Source organism: Chamaea fasciata, unplaced genomic scaffold (genome assembly GCF_029207755.1).
Source record: "Chamaea fasciata isolate MVZ Bird 193981 ecotype frontalis unplaced genomic scaffold, bChaFas1.0.hap1 SCAF_6, whole genome shotgun sequence".
NCBI lineage: Eukaryota > Metazoa > Chordata > Aves > Passeriformes > Sylviidae > Chamaea > Chamaea fasciata.
In genome coordinates this window covers 29,330,975-29,354,862 of record NW_027094091.1, presented here as the reverse complement: position 1 = coordinate 29,354,862, position 23,888 = coordinate 29,330,975, and the positions used below count along the sequence as shown (strand labels likewise).

Below are 23,888 nucleotides of genomic sequence, written 5' to 3'. Positions count from 1 at the left end.
CGATTGGCCGGCGGGGAGGGGGGAAAGGCGGCGGCGCGCGGCGATGACGCAATGGCTTTGTGCGCGCGGCGGCGGCGCCGGGGGCAGCAGAGCTTCCTGCGGCTCGCGGGGGCCGCGCGGGGCCTCCCAGACCCGCCGCGGCCCGGCCGGAGCGTGAGGGGTGAGCGGGGGCGGCGCCGCGGGCACCGGGCGGGGGCACCGGCACGGAGCCCTGCGGGACCTCCGGGCTCTGCTCTCCTCCCGGCGTTCCCGGGGCCTTTCACGCGCGCGGAGCCCCAGCCGGCCGTGTGTCGGTGTCTGCGCGCCCCTGGCTGGTTTAGCGCGGCCCTTAAGAGCTGGAGGAGCTTCTCCCGCCTCGGGAGGCCGCCCGCGGTGCCCCTGGGTTTGGCGTGACTGTTTTGCCGCTTCGTTCGCGGCCGCACGCAGCCCAGGGATCCGCAGGAACGCGCCCTTCCGAGCCGCGGGGCAGGAGCGCCTGGGGACGCGGGTGTCTCCGGTGTCTGTGTCACTAGTGCGCCTTGCCGCACTTGTGCAGGAAACAGTCGCTAACGAAACTGTAGGGGTTTAGTTTGTGATGGTAATCTGAGCTCGCGTAGCCGAAATTCTTGTGGTTTTGGTGGCTATGTTGTACTGCTTTTGTGAAATCTACGCGGATAAAGCCTAGTTTAAGCACCTGGTGGTGCTTAAGCTCTTTTTTTTTTTCTCAGATAAACTAAGAGTAAACACTTACACTTTCATGCTTTGCTTTCTGTTTCTCTTAGGCTAAAAAAATAAGCAGTTGAAATCCTCTTTATGAAGCCGATCCTCGGTCAAGTGTAACTTTTGATGTATGGTCTCTAAAGCCCCCCACTATGCCAGCAGCTACCGTAGACCATAGCCAAAGAATCTGTGAAGTTTGGGCTTGTAACTTGGATGAAGAGATGAAGAAAATTCGTCAGGTTATACGGAAGTATAACTACGTAGCTATGGTAAGTGGGTGCTTGATGTCTGTCCAGCAAATTGCTGCCAAAATCGTGACTTTAGCTGAGGTCAGTAAACTTGCTCATTCTTTTAAATTGAAAGCATAAGGAAGTCTTAATGTTGAATTAATGCTGTATGAACATCTGGATCCTAATCTTTTATCTTTTTAACAGTTAATTTTACGCACAGTACTCTTCAGCTATGACGTGGTTCGATCTATGTGGTTGTTGTGCGTTCAAGTTTTAATTGTGGTCTTGCAGGACACAGAATTTCCAGGAGTAGTTGCAAGGCCTATTGGAGAATTCAGGAGCAATGCAGACTATCAGTATCAGCTCTTACGCTGCAATGTCGACTTGCTAAAAATAATTCAGCTAGGACTGACGTTTATGAATGAGCAAGGAGAATACCCTCCAGGAACTTCCACTTGGCAATTCAATTTTAAATTTAACTTAACGTAAGTATTCCATTTCTGTGCTGCTAAATGTATGTTTCTGACTTACTGGAAGTGTAAAGATACTGTAGCAACTTTATTATCTATCTGATTGTAATACTGGAGTACCATAAACACTCATATAAGGAAAACTTTTGTCAGCCAAACATCCTTTCCTCCCTCATTTATGTGCAGTCTGTCTTACTCTTGGTAATTTAGTCAAAAATGCTAAGCAGTTTTAAAAAAAGTTGTGAAAGCATTTTATACTTAGTGCAAGAGTTAACTCTGTGTTTCCATGTTTAGCATTTCAGGGTGCTTCTGCCTTAACTTAGGTTAACTCTTATTAGTTGGTATAGAAATCACATTTCTTTATGTGCTTTAAATGGAAAATACCGACGCTTGAAGAAATAAAAAGTAAAGTTACTGAAGTGACTAAAAAAGTGTGTTAGATGTTGTTATTTTGAATTATTTTGTCTAAAGTGTTGGTTAAAAAGTAAGCTGACTTTTACTCCATTGGAAAAATACCATGAACTTTATTTCAAAATGTGATTTTTATCAGTAATAAAACTTTCTAAGCATAAACCTCAGTATTTCAGAAGGATCAAACACTTATCTGGTACTCTAATTATATCTTTAGCTAGTGATTGACAGAGTTACTAGTATCTTGATTTTGTTTTTTCTGACGCAAACATAATTGGTCTGATAGATTTTCATATGTTGATTATCTATTAAATTGAGTATCAGTACAAACACTCCGATTTAAGTGTGTTCAAGCCTTGGGGTTTTTGGCAGTTGTGTTACAAGCTGAGAATTGGACAACGTTATATACATGAGTTAAATTCACAGCCTACAAAGGAGGTTTAGAGAACAGACCTTTATTTTTTCTGCAGGTGAAAAGGCTTGTTTTCAAAGTAGTTGGAGTTCTTAAGAAGAAATCTGCTGCTGCCTCTCTTGATCTGTGTATTCTTTTAAACAAGCAATGCTGTGGATTGTCACAAATCAGTTTGATCTGAGCAATGACATGCTCTATTTAGTCTTGTGTGAATTGTCGCTTGAAAGAAAAGAAAGCACAGATTTAATGTTTTGGTATTTCTGAACTTACCTGCCCTATGAATTCTGGATGAAAGTTACCTATTTTCTTAAAGAGAGGAATATACTAAACCTACTAAAAATGAGAGAATGAGGAGTTAATTAATAACTTCCAAACTATGATCTGTGAAGAAGAGCCTGTGCTACACTTCATTTATATTCTGAGCTTCAAAGGTCTACTTAATATCAAACAACTGAAACCAAAAGTAGTTTTCCATCTATTTGTGCCAGAGGCTGCAGAGATAAGACAGCTTAGTAAGGCAAGATATAGGTAATTACCAAATTACTTTGCTACTTGTTGATGGGGAGGTTATTTAAAAATATAAACTTGGTAAGTGCTGCATGAGAAATTTATATATGTATATATTTATATTTATATATATATATATATATTTTAATGTGGATGGACAACTTATTTTTGTGTTTCTAAACTTCCTTTTGGGAAGTGGCACTGTGCCAAGTGTTTTCCTCCTAAAGCAAAACAGCTGTTGGGTTTTCCTAGAAGGTGATTTTTTGTGTGTGTGTGGTTCCAGCCAGGTCTTGTTTTAGTATGCTTTTAAAGAGTATAAATATTTCACTAATCATACTATGCACCTGATTAGTACAGAGCAGCAACTAGAATGAAACCCCCTTTTGGTTCAATGGTTTGTTTTGGATGGGTTCTTTAGTGTATTATGGAGATAGACAGGTGTTGAGAAGCTGATGCCTCAGAGCTGGAGAACTAATGAGCATCTGAGTGGGAGGGAGGAAAAAAGATATAACACATCTCGAGGATGTATCTCGATGTTCTAAAGAAGGATCACTTGCTATTAGGAATAAGGAACAGGTCTATGAATCTCATAGTCAAGTTTGATATATTGGTTGTCTTGTCTGGTTTTTTTTGTGTTTTGATTTTTTTTTATTAAAATTTAAAACTGTACACTGAAGAGACTTTGTGGAGTAGTATGTTGTGGACAGTAAAATGAATTTCATTCTCTAAGTGGATTGATGCTTGCATTATTGTTTTTCCTCATTTAACCATTCCGTGTTTTTGTAATGATTATACAGTTAAAACTTTAGGGAGAAAATAAACTCCAAGACATCAATTTCAGTATGAAATCCTTAAGACATTGCAAAAAAAACCCCAAAAAAACAGTGTTAAAGGGAATAAACACAGAGGTAGAAGGGCAATGAAACAAATCATACAGGAATTTTTATTTCATCTTCTTAAATTTTAGATCCAAAATAGGCTTTTGAAGTTGAAACAGATTGTTTAGAAAGAAAAAGTTAGGATGCCTGAATTCTAAGGATTGACTAGATGGAGTAAGTACTCCATTTCCAATTTTATTGAGAAACAAGTTTTGGTGAACACGTCTAAACATTTACATAAGCTTAAATCACAAAAACCTTTGAGAAATATTATCTACAGAACTAATTCAGTACTGGGATCTGTAGTGTGTTTCTCATAGTTCTGTAGTGTAATGTGTTAGTGCTTCAACTGTTACATTTATCACAAATCAAGTGATTAATACAGACATTTTACTAAATAAGTTCTACAGATGCATTTTCATCTATAGGCTTGCAAAAAAAGTGGTTATAGGTAACTGGAAGAGGAGCAGGAACTAATTTTTTTATGAAGATGGTAAGAATGGAGATGCTGGGGATGGTGAAATGATAATGAAGGTTAAAAAAAACCTTAGAAAATGGTTGGTTTTGTAATTAACCTGGAACAAAGTCAAATTGCTCCTGTTCTGTTTTAGAGAAGTCTGTGGAATAGCAAAAGAGAAATGTTACCTCGTTGAGGCTTGTAGATTTTGGAAATTTACTTTTCCTCTTTGTTTTTAGAGAAGATATGTATGCTCAGGACTCTATTGAACTGTTGACGACATCTGGAATTCAGTTTAAAAAGCACGAAGAAGAAGGAATTGAGACTCAGTACTTTGCAGAACTGCTTATGACATCAGGAGTTGTATTGTGTGAAGGAGTCAAGTGGCTTTCCTTTCATAGGTAAGTTCTGCATGTTAAGTATTTGAGGTTTCATCATCTGATTGGTGTTTGAATTCTAGAGCTTGGATTTCACACCTCCTGACTTTTAGGTGCTGTGTATGTAGCCCATATCTCGGTTGGTAAGACTGAGGAAATACTTCTGCTGTAATACCTCTAACACCATTTCCTATTGGAAGAATAGAGGGCACAGGGGTTTCACTGGTGTTTTTAGCTTTGGTGTTTATGCAATAACCAGCAAATTGTAAAGCTAAAAACCACAAAACTGCTAAACCAGCAGATGGCGTTGTACACGTGCAAGTAATAACAGGAACTTTTCTAAAAGCGAAATATTCCTAAGCAGTCCTTGAGCAAATATTGTTTGTTTCATGGGAGATAGTTACCAGTGAAGAGGTCTATAAAGCACTCTTAAATTTGTTGTAAATTTCCTGCTAATCTAGTCAGAAGAAATTACTCATCTTGGAAGGAGATCTCTGAGAAGCCTGAAGCATATATTTTACTGCTTATTCCATCAAAGGAGTCAGTCTCTCAAGTAGAATAGAAATGTGAATGCTAATTCTCTATGAATCTGTCATGATACAAAAGATTTTTGAGTGTTAATAAGATTTAACACTTCAAAAGCATACGCAGTAATTGTTGTTTAGCTAACTAAATGCCAAAATTTTTGCAAGCAACAGTGTCTTTAAGGGCTTATTGCTATGTAATGCCCTTGAGTTGATGTCTTAAATGCTGGCTTCTAAGGAAGTCAGTAAGGTAAAGTGAATGAACAAGGCTAAAAGTCAGTTAGTCTCAGCTAAAACATGTTTATCTTTCATGTGGTATTGCTGGGTGGTATGGAAATGATGAAATTAGAAAAAAAATTCTTCATCCATGAGTATTAATAGTTGGAAAAGACAAACTCAAATGGAATTAGAGAAGTATTTATTCAGTAAACAAACTCAAGAATTGTTTTGGCAACGAATGTGTAACAGTAGTAGAAGGGTGCATATAACAGTTGCAGAAGTTGTGGTTTTGATTTTTTTTTGTAGAAAGAAGTGCTAGGCTCAGTTTCCAAAGCAGAAAGACAGTTGAACAAAGAAGGATCCTCTGAGCACAGTTGTCATTTCCATCTTCCACTTAACAGCTGTTTCAACTCACAGTAGGACTCTAAAATAATCTTACTCTTGCTATTTCGCTTCTAGAATGGCACCTTGGGGAAGAATACTCTAACAAGAATGCCTTAAATTGTGTCAAAATAACTACAAAAGTCAAATTAGTATTAAGTTTGTCTCAGCTTCATAAACACAGTATTATGGGCTCTTATGTGTATATTTGTGATTTACACTTGACTAGAGTAATATAACTTGGATGGTTCAAGAGAAGGGGAGGCATGTTAGGTGTGCAACTGGTGCCTCAGCAGAGGATGCCATGTAGAAGCAGCTTCAGCCTCAAACTGGTGTTTTTCCAATATTGCCTGATGACTAAGGGCTCAGTACAAGGTATGCCTGAGCTAATTTCTACACTAGGGATTCTTTCTAAAGCCTAGTTATATTTAGTGTGTGTAATTCCTGACTAATAGACTGGTCAAAGTGTCGTGCAAGCCACATGCGATAATACCATTTTTTACTGGTGCAGCTTATGAAGGGGTTTTGAAATGGCTTTATTAATAGAAGTTCAATTTCATACATGCTAAAATAAATTTCTGTTGCGGATTTCACTGAATGCGTCTTTAGAAATTCTCTTAAGACAGTTGTCCAGCAAATGTTTGTCAAACACTGATTATTAGAGTATTTAAAGCTTTTGTGCTGTTCCAGACTTTGTTGATATTATCTTGAGCACAAAACCTTGGAGTTAGCGAGTTAAGTTCTGAGGAAACCAAAATTACGCGAAGCTATAAATGAGCACGGGTCATATAAAATGGGCCTCAAAGAATAGTGAACAGCTGTTTCTAAATACATCTTTCATTGTGATTATGTTTTGTCAGTGGAAACTTATGCAGCTCAGTTGAAATTTTGTTCCATTTAGGCTCTCCACACAGTAGTTCTTTGACAAATAATAAAGCTGTGCTTGATAGCTGCTGAGTCTGCTATTGCCTCTGTTTCCTTAAAATGCTGAAATTACTACTAACTGTTAAAAATTGAGTCCCATATTAAGCGGGAGAAGGGAATTACTCCTTTCTCAGAGTATGAAGTTTGGTTTTCATTTTCTAGTCTTTGATTTCATTGAACTTTTATGCAGCTCATTTCTAAGCTCTTTGCTTCTCAAGTAGTTCTCTCTGTGTGTTTTTTATCTCTGCATTTGATGTAGCTGCCTTGGCATCCTGACATGTTGGCAAATCTGTGTGGACCTGCAGTTCTGTCAGATATGAGTGAAGAAATATTTGCACTGTCATATCACCAGTTCTTGTGTATTGCAACTTCATAGACAACTTCATCAATCTGGTGTGTGTGTGTGTGTGCGCGCATTAAAATGTATTTGAGTCAGTGAGAGAGGAGGGGGAAGCCCTGAATTTGTGATTTTTATCACAGTCAGAAGAGCTATGAGTGCTTGACAGTCTAGCAAGTTAGGAAGGAACAGCTCAAATGCTGATTTTGGGGATGTTCAACTGTCTGCTCTGCTGAAGCTTTGAGTTGTGTGCAGCCTTCTTTGTCTACCTTTGGGGAGGGTCTGTGAAAATACGCTTTTATGAAAACAAAAACCCAGATGTCCTTGGGATGCTGCAAAGTTCCAAGCTAATGTGTTCCAGTAATCATTTGTGTCTGATTTCAGTAAAATTTAATCTGTTGGCTCACTTCTGTTGGTGTTCTAAAATGAACCAAAGCTTTCTCAACTCTTGCAAGTTTTTTATTTCAGAGGCTTGGTGCTTGAGTGGAATTCATTGTTAATTGGCTATCTGGATTCTTCCTTGATAGTAAAGGAAAGAAATTGTGACATGTTTGATCTTTGCTCTTCTTGCCTAGAGCTGTCCATGTTCAGTGGAAAAACAAAACAAATGTCTGTAAGAGTAAGTGCTTGTGTTCTGTAGCTTCACAGATTGTGGCTTGTTGTGCTAAGCAATTTCAGGTGATTACATTAGAAATGGCACAAGTGTTTTAAGGCAAGCACAGCCCTATGTGCTTCAGGGTATAAACCAACCACTAATCACTGTTAGAGGATTAGAAGAAAACTTCTTTAATGAGCAGGTAATTATATAATTGCTCACCATAGACTTTCTTTGCCTTCTCTTAGCATTTAGCAATGGCCACTCAAAATTTGTTTTACTGGATCTGTCTTAGTCTTGGAGTGACAGTTTTTATGTCTGTAAGCTTGGATTTGCTACAGTCTCCAGGTGAAAAAAATGTGTAATTCTCAGTCAAAATTGCTATTTGTAATAGCCTGCTCCCTCTCAGTATGGATAGTAAAGGAATGTTAACTTTTCTTTTCTTGAAGTACTTCCTTCTTTAAAGAAATCAGAAGTGTTTAAGAGCATCTGTTTTCTAGTATTATTCATATACATTTTTTTTTGAAGACAAGTCAAAAAAGCTTTTCTTTATGACGAGTAGCACAAATATGTTTCTTTCACTTTAGAAGTTTTAATGATTGTTACATATGAACCTTGAGGATGATCAATGTCAGGAATTCAGTCAGCTAATAAATTGTAGACTCTAAAGGAGTAAGTCACCATAATCCTGAACAGTGTTTTTTGCGTCTTTTTGAACAGACTTTTTTGCTCATGTGGCTTTTTCTTTTCTTTCTTTTCCTTCTTCTTCTGTAGAAGGCTTTATGCTGATAGGGGCCTTCCCACCACTTCCCTCCTTCAAATGATCTAATAAAATTAAGTCTTCCAAGCTACTGTTTTGCCAAGTCTACTACAGTTTTTACTTTGTAAGAGTCAGCTGAAATCCTTCTTTATCTTTGGCTCCTTTGCTCCCTGGCCAGTGGTTGTTGCTGTGGAGATTGGAGGGTGGCCAGCACAGCTTCAAAGTACCAGATGCAGTGCAGGATTTGTTAAACATGAAATTTCTGCTTAGAGCACTGGAAACCCCCGCGTGAGGTCTGCAATAGTCTATAGCTATTGTATGTCTTGTATTAATGGACTTGTAGCAAACAGTCCATTTACCTCCAGGATGTTCAAGGTTTTTCTACCCTCTATCTAGAAACTCCGAGCATAAAGATGACGGAGATAACCTTATTGTGTGCAAAAGGTTCAAAAAGTAAACTGATTTACATTGAGTGTGCAAGCTGAAGCCTTGAGCCTGCATTGGAAGTCACCGCTCTTTGTGGATCCAAAATCCTTGCAGGATCAGTGGCATAGTGCTCTTAACTGATTTGTCTTTTCTATTGCTTATCTCACAGTTAAAGATCCTGGCTAGTATTTACCAAATTGAAAAATTCTTGACTTTGAGTATGACCCTTGTGTAATCAAGAATGAACACAAAGTCTTAAACTAGAAATTTGGAGTCCGTGGTGGCCACCTGCTCACTTGAATCATCCCTCAGCTCTAAGCTAAAGTTCCTTAAATAGCAAAACTGATAAAGCCTTCAGTGGAGGCAGCCCTGCTGTGTGTTTTCATCTTCTTTGTTAGTACAGGCATTAATCACGCCTCCATTTAGTTAAGAGCATAAGCAGTCCTGCAAGTACAGTGAATAAGAACAGATGAGTTTCATGTTCATGTCATGAATAATCTGGTTTGTAATCACTGCCTTCCTAGGAAAAACTGTAACTAGTCATCATTGCTTTTTTGTTGTGGTGTTCAGTCCTGCTTTAATGCCTGATATCTGTCTTTCCTGTACTTAACCCTCTTGTTTCTTCTCATAACTTACTGTAAAAGTACGTGGTTTCCCCGTTACTGCCACGCCTCATTCCTGCATCCTTTTTATTCTGTCAAAGTGTGGAGGAGGAAGCCTTCCCAAACTCTTCCCTCTAGCATGTACACACTGTAATACCACCATCTCTTCTAATGAATTAGCATTGCTCAATTACCTTGCTGCCTCCTGCAGACTTACATGTACACACAAAAATTTTTCCAGCTTACTCATTGCCTCCAGAAGGAGTAATAGCCTACAAGCTATTAAAGTTTTTAGTTGTCTGTGTGCTGATTTAATTGGAAAAGTTGAAAGACAATTCCTCTTCTTTGTTGCTGAGGGTTAGACTTTTCTCCAGGCATAAACATGCATTTGCTCTGGAAACTCATTAATCTTTTGTATTTCAAGAACTGTAGAAGTCTCTGTCTCAGTTTGTAGTGAGACACTCCAGTCTATGTGGAAGAAACCAGCTTAGGAGTTTTCTGGTGGAAATTCTTGTTATCAGATGAAGACCCAGCAGCCCTACATTATCTCGGGATTTAGAGAAACTCCTGTAGACAGATCTTCTTGTGTCTTCACTTGGCCTCATTCAGACTAAATTAAAATGTTTTCTCTGGAATCTGCAATGGGGCCATTTATATTGAAGTTTAGGGGTTTTTTATAGAAGTTTGTCTTAGTTGCAGTGAATTTAAACAGAATATCTTGTCAATGTGCAGTGAAGACTTGATGTTGGAAGTCAGAAGGATGCTTCTAAGTCACTTGCTTATATTGTTTTTGTTATTAATTTGCAGTGGATATGACTTTGGCTATCTAATCAAGATCCTGACAAACTCTAACTTACCTGAGGAAGAGCTGGACTTCTTTGAGATACTGCGATTGTTTTTCCCTGTCATCTATGATGTAAAATATCTCATGAAGAGTTGCAAAAATCTGAAGGTAAGTAATCTGTTAATGGTTTGGAAAAAAATTTGCATTTGGAGACAGAGTACGTCATGCTTAAAAATATTTTTCTCTATTTTTATTGTCTGCTTTTTCTTTGATGGTGCATATTAAGCATTGTTGTCTCAAGCTTTATATATTTAATGTTAAAGGCATTGTTAGAAGCAAGCAAGATCACAAATCAATTTTTATAACTGCTTACCAGTTGAAAATATGTTGCAAGTGTATTTACAATACTTTTTTGATAGATGATAAACCCACGTTTGAAATTAATTCTTCATTTCCTTAGTCATAAGAATTGATGGGTCTCACATACTCTTATTTCCTCATTGTGCAGTCCACTTAAGGACTGCAGTTATCTCGGCAGAGGTAATTGCAAGAAGATGATGTGGAAGTGTCTTGGGAAGATAAATGAAGTGAAGAATGTTTCAGATGGCCTCATAAGCAAAGAAAAGAACAACATATGTTCAGGGACAACATGTGACTTCTAGGAAAAAAAATGAACTAGAAACTAATCTCTCATGTCAGGCCAGCAGGGCTACTAATTGGCTTACTCTATCAGGCATAAAATTTGGATTTCTTATTGGACTGGAGAACGAGTGGGAACTGGAGCTAAGTGTGTGAAGGGGAAGACAGCAAGTGAAAGATACTAAAGGCACTGTTAACAGCTTTACTTGCTAAAGAGCCGTTAAGAGTCTGGACTGCTGCTGGAGTGAAGTGCATCACTCATCTGAGGGGGCTGATGATTTGTTGCTTTTATGGAAGGTAATTTAACTCTCTAGGATTTCTTAATGATAACCTGCAGGAAGAAGAGAACACTCACCTTAGTAACATCAAACCTAACTAAGGAATGGCTTGCCAGTTCATTGTGCTGAACTACTGATCTGTGTGCTGCTCATAGCCTTGATTCTTTCTGAGATGAACTAGCAGAGTGTGTCACTTTGAGTAGTAGCCTACTTTTGTGGGAGGTAAATTGTGTGAGTCCTTTGTTAATCAAATTAATGTTGAAAATGTAGATCACCCTTCCAGTTAGTAAGGAAAGTATACTTGCCCATGTTCCTATATAGTTGTTACTGGTATAATCATCTGAGCAAATGGCTGTGGATTGGGGAACATCTTAAAAACACTTCTTCTCCACAGAGGCCAGGAGTAAAAATTAAATGCTCCTAAACTTCAGGAGTCTTAAATTAGGCGGCAGGGTGGGGGTGGAAACCTGCCCCAAAAGTCCTCACTTTCTCACTCCCAGTGAAGCAAAGCAGAGCATCTGGTGCCTGTCTGGTGACACACTTTGCAAGAACAGAATGTATATTCCAAATTTAGTGACATAGAAAAGGTGACAAATTGATGTTCCATGTCACCATTCACAGGTGACATTCCCAATGGGCTTGGGTAAAGAGGGTATTGTAGTTTCTGGCATAATTAAGGCATAGTTGTGTGTAACCTGCATTGTTTAGAGACACTAAGATTTTCTTGTAAGACAAGAAAACCCTTCACAGGTCTTATTTTGGCAAACCATAAGAACAAGGGTGATTTTTTTTTCCAGAGCTGAATATGTAGGTCAGCTTTCCTGCAGTAAATTTTGATCCACTCATCTAAACTGCAGACTGATAGTGACAGCAGGGGAGGTGAAATGGACTATCTTACCCCTCCAGATTTAGCAGTGATGAAATTATGGTGGATTTGAACTGCACTGAGAGAAGCTGCCTGAAACAAATTACTAAATATTTGGTGTTGTGACTCTGAAAATGCTTGTGCTGTCTCCTAATGTGTATCACTTTTGATCTTTATTAAATTGCAGTGAATTGGACAGCTGCACAGTTGTCTTTTATTGACTTGTGTAAGTTATTTTTTGTATGATAGTCACTGATCTGCTGTAGGTCCCCCACTCTCTGCCCCCACACACCCAAAAAAGATTCTTGGCATTGGAAACAGAAACAGGCTTCAGAACTGGAAATCTGTCTGATGCCTTTTTTTTTTGTGGAATTAAATACTCTGTGAATTTACAGTCTGTTATTATGACTTCACTGGCATGCAGATTGAGAGTTGACTTGGGATAGTAATGTATTATATGTTAAACTCTTGCTTACAGTCTAAAAAGCTTTTTTTTGTTGATAATTCCAAACTTTTTGATAGTAGTGGCAGTTCTAAGTAATGTAGATTGGTAGATCTTGTTGGAAACGTGCTTTTAATTTGGGGTTTTGTACAGAACAATAAGCTCTGAGGCTATGCTGTGAAATGATAGTTTGAAGTAGATTTGCTGTTGACCATGGTTGTGTCATTATGTAAATTATTCTGTGGCCTTTTTCTTGGAAGGTTGATACTCTGAAAATTTGGGAAGAATTTGTCCTTCTCCAAGAGTGAAGCATACGTATCTGGAGTGCAAAAGTCTTACCTGAAAGAGAATTTCAATAGTCTAATAATTTTCTGTTCTGGTTCCATCCAGGACAGGGTGAATTTTTGCAGTACCCAGGAGGGGGCATGGCAAGGACATGGAGGTTATTCTATGACACCTCACATCATTTTCTGGGCATAGGGGAAGGGTGTGCTTCTGGGTCAGGGTAATGTGGTGGAGGGAGTGGTCAGCTATTACTGTCAGATTTCTGTGGGTGAGCAATAATGTTTCTTTTCTTGCACACTCTCTCCTTAGTATTGCTGCTATTTCTGTTTGTTTTCTTGTCTCACTGCTATTTTCCAGCAAGTGGTTCATATCTCAACCTGTGATCTTCACTTTTTGTACCTCCAGTTCTCCTCTTCAGTCTGCCACGGGAGAGGGGGGAGTGGGTGAATGACAATGTAGTTTGGAGTGGTTTCAGTGGAAACACTAAATTGGAGAATACCATTCTTAAATCATGACAGCCTTACTTGGCACCCAGTGTGAGGCATGGACGGTTGAGATCTGATCAGAGTAGGTTAGAAACAAATTTCATCTAAGTAGTTGGCCTGTTAGATTCAGAGCCAGTGGTCACAATGTTGCTTGGTCTATTTGCCTGAGTGTGGTACCTAACCCTGTATATATTTCTGTATATGTACTATGTGCCCATCAGGGTGCTCTTTTTCAGATCAGGATTGCTTTGTTGATGTATATTGATTGTATGAACTAGAGTCATGTTTATGACATCATAACATCAAGGGCAGTGAGGATTATTTGGGATATTCAGTGTATTCAGTGCTGCTCACCTACCCTTACCTTGGGTGCTACCTCTGTGAGTCCATTGCTGATCATACCTAGTTTGTGGGGAGAATGGGGAGGATGGCTTTCCCCAGATTTTTGTTATCTTTTTCTCCTGCAGGCCTGTTAGGATAGGTTCTGATAATTTTGAATTTCCTTTGGATGTTAAGGAAAACATGTTCTTGCTCCTATGTCAGCTCTGTCTCCTCAGTGTGGTCTACACCATGTTTAGAGTCAGTACAGTCAACAGTGTGTCTAGAATCAGGACAGAGATTTCTAGGAAGTTAACCAGAGATCTGTCCAAGGGAGGATATTCACGAGTAGCTTGGAATGTGGGAAAAAATGGGCCATGTTTTTTGGAAAATTCTCTCCTCCAGTGTTTTGAGAGTATCACTGCAGGACTTTGATGAAGTGACAGAATATTTGCAAGAAGAATGCTGTGGCAACTCCATAAAGAATCAACCTACTGAAGTGTGCTAGGCCCTGGCTACTCTTTACTGGGTAAAGTCCAATGCCAGACAGAACCCTTAGGAGAAGAGGAGGAAAGCAGATCAACAGGTGCTGTGACCACTCAAACTGCAGCCGGAAGAATAACTCACGCCAGTAACAGTCACACCTACACAGAAGAAGTCCAGGACCAAATCAGTTTGCACAGTGAGGGATAAAGAGGAAGTAGAGCTCTCACAAAGGAGGAAGAGGCAGGGCCAGAGATAATCACCCAATTCCTGTCCCTGGGTGAGCTAAGTGAAAAGATTTCAGCTGCTAGTCATGAAAGCTCCAGATGAGCTGTCTGCTCCGATGCTGGAATATCATGGCCCACAATATGAAACTAGATAGTAGTGAAGCCAAACAACTGGTATCCCAATCCTGGTGGGGATTTGGGAAGAGAACAGGAACTCAGCCTCTGGAGAGAAAGGTATTCTCTCATGGATGATCTAGTGGTGTGCCCAAGCAGATGCAACGCCATGGAGAAGGATGTCCAGTATCTGAGAGAATTAGTTGTGCTGGAGGTGATCTGTAAGGACTCAAATACCAAGAAGTCTCCTGTAGATCCAGATAAGGTCCATTGTACACAATCCATGTGGCAGAAGTTTGTATGGAGCACACCATTGTCATTCACCAGCTCATTGGCATTGATGTCAGTGAAAGAAGGAGAAAAAACAGTCCTTCAGGTGACAGACTCCAGTAATACGAAGATCATCTTTTTCCTCCTTACCAACCTGCTCCTTGGCTGTGGAAACACTGTCCAAGACTCTGGACAGATTCAAAAGACTCAAGCAAACTGGAGAGATGTCCCATGCCCCATCAGTATGGACCAGAGTCTCTGCTGTTGAGATACACAGAGCCGCTGTGTATCCTTGGCATGGGTTACCTCAGGACCCAAAAGAGCATCGTTGGGCTTTTGGGATAGCTTCTGTGGAGACAGTGGGAATTAGACAGCTGAATAACTTGCCTTGTTTCTCAGAGGACCCTTATGCTTTGGGACTGCTGAGCGTCAAAGAACAACAGGTACCAGTCTCTACCACAACAGTGCACTGTTGACAATACCGCACCGACAGGGTATTCCATGAGATGATTTGGGAACTGGAGAGCCAGGGAGTGGTCAGCAAGACCTTTAATAATCCTATATGACCTATTGACAGTGGACTGTCATGGCCTGAGTGAAGTCACACCACCACTATGTGCCACTAGGCTGGATATGCTAGAACTTCAGTATGAACTGGAGTCCAAGGCAGCAAAGTGGTACCACCATTGATATTGCTAATGCTTTTTTTTTGCATTCCTTTGGCAGCAGAGTGCAGGCCACAGTTTGCCTTCACCTGGAGGAGCATCCAGTACACCTGGGACCAACTGCCCCAGGAGTGGAGAGAAAGCCCCATGATTTGCCATGGACTGATCCAGACAGCACTGGAAAAGGGCGAGGCTTCAAAAGATTTGCATTGTATTGATGACATTGTTGTATGGGGAACATGGCAGAGGAGGGTTTTGAGAAAGGGGAGAAAACAATCCAGATCATCCTGAAGGCTGGTTTTATCATGAAGCAAAGTCAGGTCAAGGGATCTGCCCAGGAAATTCAGTTTTTAGGAGGAAAATGCGAGACCGATGTTGTTAGATTCCAATTTATGTGGTCAACAACCTAGCAGCTAGATCCCCACCAACCTGCAAGAAAGGAACAAAGGCTTTCCTAGGTGCTGTGGGTTTTTGGAGGATGCATATCTCAGATTACAGTCAAATTAAAAGTCCTCTATATCAAGTGACCCAGTAGAAAAACAATTTGAAGTGGGTTTCTGAACAGCAACAAGCTTTTGAACAAATTAAATGGGAGATAGTTCATCCAGTAGCCCATGGGCCAGTCTGATGTTTCACACCAGACAAGGTGTGAAGTATGCGCTCTACACTGCTGTTGGAGAGAATGGCCTTCCTGGAGCCTGTCAGAGGGTACCTGGAGAGGCTTGAGGCTGACCTCTGGGTTCTGGCGTTGCGGGTACAAAGGATCTGAGGCCTGCTAAACCCCAGTTGAAGAAGAGATCCTGGCATTTATGAAGGGGTTTGAGCTGCCTCAGAAGCAATTGACACCAAAGCTCAACTCCTTTTGGCACCCCAACTACCAGTGCTGGTCTGGATGTTTGAAGGGAAAGTCCCTTCCACGCATCATGTCACTGATGTCATGTGGAGTAAGTGGACTGCGCTGATTTCAAAAATAGCCTCATAGACACGGGGGCCAGAGAGCATGGTATGAAGTGGGTGTATCATATTCTTATCGTGCACCAGCCTCTGAGAAAATTAGATGGTACAATGGACTGTTAAAGCAATTGAAAGCAATGGGTGGTGGAACCTTCTAAGAGTGGGTTCTACATAAAGCAGAGGCCCCCTGCTCAGTTAACACACAAGGTTCTACCAACTGAACTGGCCTTGCCCAGTCAAAACCTCTACATACCACACACATTAAAGGGGATAAATCCTTGTTGTGCATATGAGCAACATGTTAGGGAAGACAAGTTTGGATTCGTCCTGCATCAAGCAAAGGCAAACCCATCTCTGAGATTGTTTTTGCTCATGGATCTGGTTACACATTCTCTGTTGTAATTCTCTGGGGAATATGTTTTCCCCCCCAAGACCCCTAATGCCTGTAACCATATGGTTTGACCTTTCCTTCTTTTGTTGACCTAATTGGCTGAGTACCAGCCATCCTCCCTGAGTGAGAGACTAGATAAGACCCCTGTACTTCCTTGTTCTTTCTCTTGCCCCCTGGAACCCTTCGAGAATAAACGCCTTGGAATAATCCTGGGGTAAGAGCCTCTTTTGGAATCTTTTGTCCTGTCCCTCTGAGATATCCCTCCAAAGCCTCTCAAGAGCTAGCCCCGGGGGGCTGCGGGGGGATATTTACAATTCTTCACAGAGGGATGGGGAAACATGATCATGTGTACTTCAAGGGGATTTGATTTTTCGGTAAGAACAGTTCGTAATGTTGAATTGTATAATATTGGTTGCCTAATGCCACTGCCACTGTATGCCATAACTACTGTGGCCAATGAGGGTGGGGAGTGGTCCACACATACCACTCATGAGCTCCTCCTGATGCAGCTTACAACGAGCTGACAGCACACCAGTGCCCTTGCCCTGGAAGACATTTGAGTAAATAAAACCCACAGTAGTGGACTATATTACAGACATCTCAGAGGGAAGGCCATTAACTAAAGAAATTATACCTGTGCTTGTGTGTGTGAATATATGTATATAGTTGGAAGTTATAAGATTCAGACATGACATAGATAGTATAGAATAAGAAATGGACAATGTTCCAGCCAGGACAGGGTGATATTTTCCAGTAGCCAGGATGAGGCATTGCTAGGACATGGAGATGATTCTTTGACACCTTGCATCATTTTTTGGGCACAAGGGAAGGGCTCACTTCTGGGTCAGGGTAGTGTGGTGGAGGGAGCGATCAGGTATTGTTAGGTGTTTTTCTGATGCTCAAGAGAGACTAAAACTAGCAGTAGCAGTACCAGGTTTTCATGTTAGTTTGTAGGTGTTACTTGGGAATTGTATTATTGAAGCTTCCATCTTTTTAAACAAAAACCTGGACCGAAACACGTTGCCCTAAGATTCAAAGGAATTTTCATAATGTTTGATCTGATTTTCAGTTTACACTCCCTTATAGCTCCATCAGTTTTAATTTTGACTGTTATGCTTTTGCCTCTTACTGCTTCACTTCCTGTATTTGGAACAGGTTAATAGTGCATGGGAAGGTGAACTCTAGGCAAATTTCTTTATTTAAAAGCATTGCCTCCATGCAACGTTTTTGCCTTCAATGCTTATGGCGGCACTAAACATTGTCTTTTTTTTTTTTTCTTACTCTTTCTAGATCTTTAAGAATGTGCATGTGCTTCAGTCTTGCCAGTAGCTTTATAGCTTAATTAATTGTAAAAAGAGTCTTTGTACAATCATACGCTCACAGCATTAAAAGACTGCAGTTACAGTCTTACATGTCTGTCCTTCAGCTGATCAGTGTTACGTATGTAAAACCAAACCAAATTTTGATAGCTTTGCTCTCACATGTAGAAGCTATTACTGTTTTGGAGAGGATACTCAAAATGATGTTTATTTAGTCACTTTGCAGTTAAGGGGATAATTTTTCACATAAGCTTATTGAGAAGAAAATTCCCTTCAAAACTGGAGAAGTTTTGCTTTTTAGAGAAAGGCAGCTTTGGTGTGTTATCTACAGCCTTGTAGTCTCTCCTTTTAAAGCATTGTATCAACAGTCATCTTGAAGGAATTGTTAGGTAATGACATCTGGTTACTGGAGAAGCTGGAACATAAGGAGTACTAGTTCTCTTGGTTGCAGATACTGCTTTATTTAGTCAATACTGACAGAGACTATTAACACTGTTTGATATGGAAAGTTTGATTCTCCTAGTATGCATTTATCTGGTATAATGACTGTTTCAGCTACTGTGCAGGTATTAAAATATGCCTGAGGTTGTATGGCCTGTGTTAACACATTTTCCTTAATATAGCTGTTCCATGTTGTGAACTTTTTTCAGCGTTTAACAAAAATGTTTTGTTTTTCAGGGTGGATTACAAGAAGTGGCTGAGCAGTTAGAGCTGGAAAGGATAGGACCACAGCATCAGGCAGGATCCGATTCGTTACTCACAGGAATGGCCTTTTTCAAAATGAGAGAAGTAGGTGGACATACTGTTTTTATTTCCGTTATAGTAATGTGCTGTGATAGTCACATGCAATTGCTGATTCTGATAAGTCTATGGTATTTTAAAGAAATTTCTGAAGGGCTTCAGGGGTCAATCCTTTCTTGACAAAAATGAGAACACCTGTATTTTTCCCTGAGTAAGCGTGAGTGAGCCTCACTGATTGTTTTTGCTGCTGTGCATATTTCTTCCCAGTTCCAGCCTAGGCCTGACTTCTGGATTTTTTGTAAAGTTTTGTTTTGGGGTTTTTTTTCCTCACCTGTTTTGCAGGGTGCCCTTTTTTAGGTGGCTGCTGCAGTGATTTATGAACTGCTGAAGCCAGACTCCTTTTTGGGTGACTGTATTCAAGCCAGTTGTTTTTTTTTTTAGAGCTTTTGCTCAATGCAGTATCCAGCTGGTGTGTTCTGCTGCTTGTAGCAGGCAGAAAGATGGGGAAGGAGAGTGTATGAACCACTTAGAGCTAAACTTAGGCTAGAGGTATATTAAATAATGACTTCCAGGCTGCTTTGGAGAATTTCCATGCATTTCGTTTTCCTTGCCATTGAGCGAAGCACTGTTTAACTAAGGTTCTAAAGGTCAGTTAATTCAAGGTTTACAGCAAGAACAGTCAGGTCTTATAAGCTTCACATTTCCTTGTTACTTGTCTGCATACAACAGGAAATACAACAGGAAAATATTAGGATATTTTGCAATAGCAGAATAATCAAATGTCAAACAGGCTTCTTCTGGAAAGCAGTTGCACTGAATAAATGCCAGTGCGTCAGATCATGGCATTCTTTCAGCAATTCAGTGTCATTTACCATGTCAAAACAGATGGCAATATCAAACCTCATCATTTAATCATGTTAAGTACTATATGCTGAAGTCTGCCTTCTGGAGTCCAGCCTCTTGTATGAAGGAGAAAATGACCACAAGACTATGGCAAATACTAGTAATGACACAGCCACTGAACAATGAAGAATGATGGTTTAAGCTGGTTTGCTCATGTTAGCACTCTGTTCTGCCTCTGCTGGAACTGTTGCAGTTGTCAGGCAGGTCATGGGCTCCAGGTACAGTGGAAAGGATTATGTTTGATAATATGTAAACCATGCAATCTGCTATGATCCGAGCTCAGTGCGGCTACCTGCTCTCTGCCTGGCATTGTTAAACTTCCATTCTTGAATTTGAAACAAAATCCAAAGCAAAGAAAGGGAAGCATATGATAATCATGCTTTAGATACAGCCTTTCAAGTTAGTTTTCTAGAGTAAAGGTCCAGGCCCATGATAGTTTCTTTAATGAGATGCAGCTTGTATTAGGTGGCAAGCTAGCTGGTTGAATTTATTTACTAAAAGCAAAAGTAGAAATCTCATATTAAGCAAGTGCAACACGCTTAATTAAGCCAACAGACATGAACTGATAATGAACTTTTTCCCCAGTACTTAATACGCTTTGCAAATACAGCATTTCTAAATAAGAACACAGTAAGCAGAGAGAAATACATTTAATGTAGATTTTTTAAGCTTTTCAACAGAGTTCAGTGTTTAAAAATGTATTTATGAGTAAATAGACTTCACTTTATTTTACAGTGCTTTTTGAGGCACAGAATTTTGTTAATAATTGCTGTGAAGGAGAGGCAAACTTGCTTGCTGGGTCTTGGAGTGCCAGCCAAAACCAGTTACTGATCCTTTTCTTTCCATCAGGAATACTTAAATAATGAAACTACAAGAGTAGAGTTGTTATTTTGAGCTTTTCCTACCTGTTTTATTTCATTAAGAACTGTTGGGGGCTGTAAAACTTTAATTAAAGTCTCTGATTCTTACAGTTCCAGAACTTTCCATCCTGACTGTGCTGCTAAGAGCAAAGCTTGAAGGGAGAAGTTTTGAGCTGTGTGGTATATATAGGCCTCCACGTTTAGATTGTGTATTGCATCCATTTTGTGCCTGCATACTTCTGCCTTAGATTTCTGATATTGATGATGATTCAGAATGTAAACCACTGGGGTGTCCAGGATTGCTGTGAAGGTTTTAGGGTGAAAAATGTTCATGTATGTGTCTTATTTTTGCAAGATAACTTGTGATTTTGTGCTTGAAAACCCAAGTCTGAAAGGCAGAGTATCAGAATATCATGGGCTTTATTCTGTCTTCCACTGAAAGGTTCCATTTCCAATTTAGACTCGTAATGTGTAAATGGTACAAAGTATTGCTGTTTCTCATTAAATTAATTCCCCCTCTGTGAGGAGCTGAAAATGCATCTTTCTGCATTTCTCTAAACTCTGTAATGGTGTCCTGGTTTAGGGGAAATTTTGGGAGGAAACCTCTGAATGGGGTCCCTCTAGAAAAGCAAATTCAAGCAGCTTCTTCACCAGTTGGTTTGGGAAAAGATGTCCTTAGAGAAAAGTGGAAAAACTGTTTATTTAACAAGCAAAGTATTCACAAGTATTAAAAAAATAGAATAATATTAAACAATAAAACCTTGTTGTTCTGAAGAGATGGCAAATTCAGAAAGTCCTTTTGTGGGGGGTAGCTTGGTTCTCTCAGTCTCTTTATCAGTGCTTCCTGCGCTGGAAAATGCCGCATCCTGGGCCCCGGTGGGCCACAGGTGTGCGTTCCTGGTGCTCCTCTGGGTTTTCAGTCCAGAGCAGGCTTGAACAGTTCCAAGAAAAAGAAAAATCACAGTCTGGGGAGCTTCTCTGCCTCAGCTGGCTAAAAAAAACCTATCTAAAAGTAAAGGAGAGCTCTCTCCAGTATGTCTGTGCTGCAGACAGCAGCTGTCTGTGTGAAGGAATGCAGGGGAGCAAGTGCAGGTTCTGCAAACAAACTTAATGCTCCTTCTCTCCCTCTTCGCTCTCGGAACCAAACTTAAAGGTGCAGAACTTAATATTCAGCATAACAGAATGGACAATTGGGGATACAAGCATCATAAAGTCATCCCACAAGAACTGGGTTTTGTGCTCATCCTCCCCACCCCCAAACCTATATAATATAAATCAGGACATCTCTATTCCAAGACAGAGTATGGTGAAAACTCCACACTGAGGAGAGGTAAGGGAATGGGCACTGTTGATGAATGCTAAGCATATGCCTGTTCTAAGAAGCGCCACAGAAATCAGATGGAGAAGTATCTTTGTCGCTCTTGCAGATATGTGAGTGATGAGTAGTAATACAAAATTGTGAAAACATTGCATTTGGCCATTTAACTGGGAGAGGTGCACAGGAAGACTGACTGTATTTCTGACAGATTTAAATAATTGTGTCATATAGCACATTGTGATAATGTGTTGAGATTAAGTGTTTTATACTAATTATATCATCTTTTGCACCTTGGGATTTGATATCTTATTTAAAAATAAAGTAATTTTTAAGCCTTTCTACAGTTCTATTGAAACTGAGCCTTTTCTTTAGCAATAATTCATGTCTCCCTTTTAACTTTTTAGATGTTCTTTGAAGATCACATTGACGATGCCAAATATTGTGGCCACTTATACGGTCTTGGTTCGGGGTCATCTTATGTACAGAATGGCACGGGAAACGCTTATGAAGAAGAAGCCAACAAACAGTCATGACATGAAATGAAAGGCTGTCTTTTTGACCTCCACATGCTTGTATATAGGTTTTATCTCTGGTTGAACCCCTTGGACAATTAAGGCTCTTTTCCCCCCTTTCTCAGCACACTTTCTTTTCTGCCTTTCTATATACTAAACTTGACTGTTCCTATCACAGATTTTGATCTTAATATTGATACGCAAAATTTTCTGGGTTACATTTTGGCCTCTTAACAAGCCCGTTTGTAAAGAAGCATGTATAGGATCAGTGTGGCAGAGAGAAGGGGAAAGTTGAATGATAATGAATATTCTGGTAAACTTGCCTACATTGTTCTTCCAGTTTTTTGTCTTTCCCTTTCCTTCTCTAAATTAATTGGCTCTGATTATAACTAACTTCCCCCTTCATGTCTGTTCTTTCCAGTATGCAGGCGTTTTAGCTATTCAAGATTGTGGACCATCAAATTTGCACTTTAGAGAGCAACTCTGACTTAGATCCTGTGTTTTATTTGAGGTGTTTTGGTTTTTTCTTTTGCCCTCAGCTAGAAAACAATCATCTGCCAAGTTCAGCAGCTTCAGGCTGTATTTCCTTGGTATCTCAACCCACACAATGGGACTTATTTGCTGCATAATCTCTGTTTGTTCAAGCAAAACAAACTACTGAAATCATAGTAATTGCTCTTACTTTACTAGTGTTTGGTCATCTTCCAACATATCCTGCACATGTCAGCTGCTGGTTGGCCTGCTGCTTTAAAACCGCTCTGTGATGGGGAAAAGAGGCTTGAAAAAACAGCTTTACACGCTTCAGGAAAAGAACAGCTATGACTTTAGCCTTTTTGCCATTAAGCTGAGAGTTGAAGGATAATGGAAAAGTAGGAGTCTTGTAATGGCACGTTTCCCTTGATTAACCTTGTGGCTTTTATCTTAGCAGTGTACACCTCAGATATTTTTTATGAAGTCATATTTATTATGTACTTGGTTTCATGATTTTTGTAAGTCAGTTTAGTTGAAGATAAACCCCAAAGATCTGAAAAAGTACTATTTAATTGAATTATTGAATTAGAAGGACAATTAAATCATGCTTTTTTGTAGTTGTTACAAAGACATGTTACAGATACTTGTTGTAATACAACAAAATATAAATAACTTCCAGCTAATAAAGTTACCTGAGGAGTGTAATGCTAGTTTATTTTTGAGTATATCTTACAATATATTTTAGATATATTGTTTTCCAGGACCCTAAAGTATGTTCTTAACTCTGCATAGCATGTATACAGAGCAGTTGTGCAGGAAGGATTTTTGGTATTGAATAGCTAAATACTAGCCTGGAATGATGGAATGCGTGACATTGTGTGTCTGTGCGTGTGCGCGCGTACGTGTGTTTGACACGGAAATCAATGGCAGAAAAATCTCCAAATGTTCACCAATTACTCTGTTTTATCTTGTACTTAAAAGCAAAAAATCAAACACTTTTTTTCTCATTGAATTACGATGATGTAACTGGGCGGTCCTTTTTAAACAAGTAATTTGCATAACAGAGGGTATTTGTTTTTAAAGCTTTTGTAAATAAAGGCCTAAGAAATGTTTTCTTACATAATAACAGACTGGTGGTTTTGTTGCAAAATTTTTCCTGGAATGTGTTTATTTAGTCAGTTCAGCTCTGTTTTTTTAGGCATGATAGTTCTTTTCTACATGCTGATATAGAGGCATCTAATTCGCTGGTCCCTGACTGATTTCACATTCAGAGCAGAATTATGTTCATGGGTTTCCAGTAATTTAATTTTTACTGTCCTGAGTTGGAAGAGGGGTGATTGTAATTTACTTCTGAG

The 23,888-nt window shown here is 39.7% G+C and overlaps 1 protein-coding gene across 1 annotated transcript; it reads left to right on the top strand.

Annotated features, from left to right (window-relative positions):
* Positions 1-56: 56 nt before the first annotated feature.
* Positions 57-23,659, top strand: CNOT7 (CCR4-NOT transcription complex subunit 7). Its single transcript, XM_066185822.1, has 7 exons — positions 57-160; positions 762-968; positions 1,221-1,414; positions 4,304-4,465; positions 10,017-10,161; positions 18,407-18,517; positions 21,955-23,659. The coding sequence occupies exons 2-7, from the start codon at positions 852-854 to the stop codon at positions 22,081-22,083; spliced, it is 858 nt and encodes a 285-aa protein (XP_066041919.1). The 5' UTR covers positions 57-160; positions 762-851; the 3' UTR covers positions 22,084-23,659.
* The last annotated feature ends 229 nt before the right edge of the window (positions 23,660-23,888 follow it).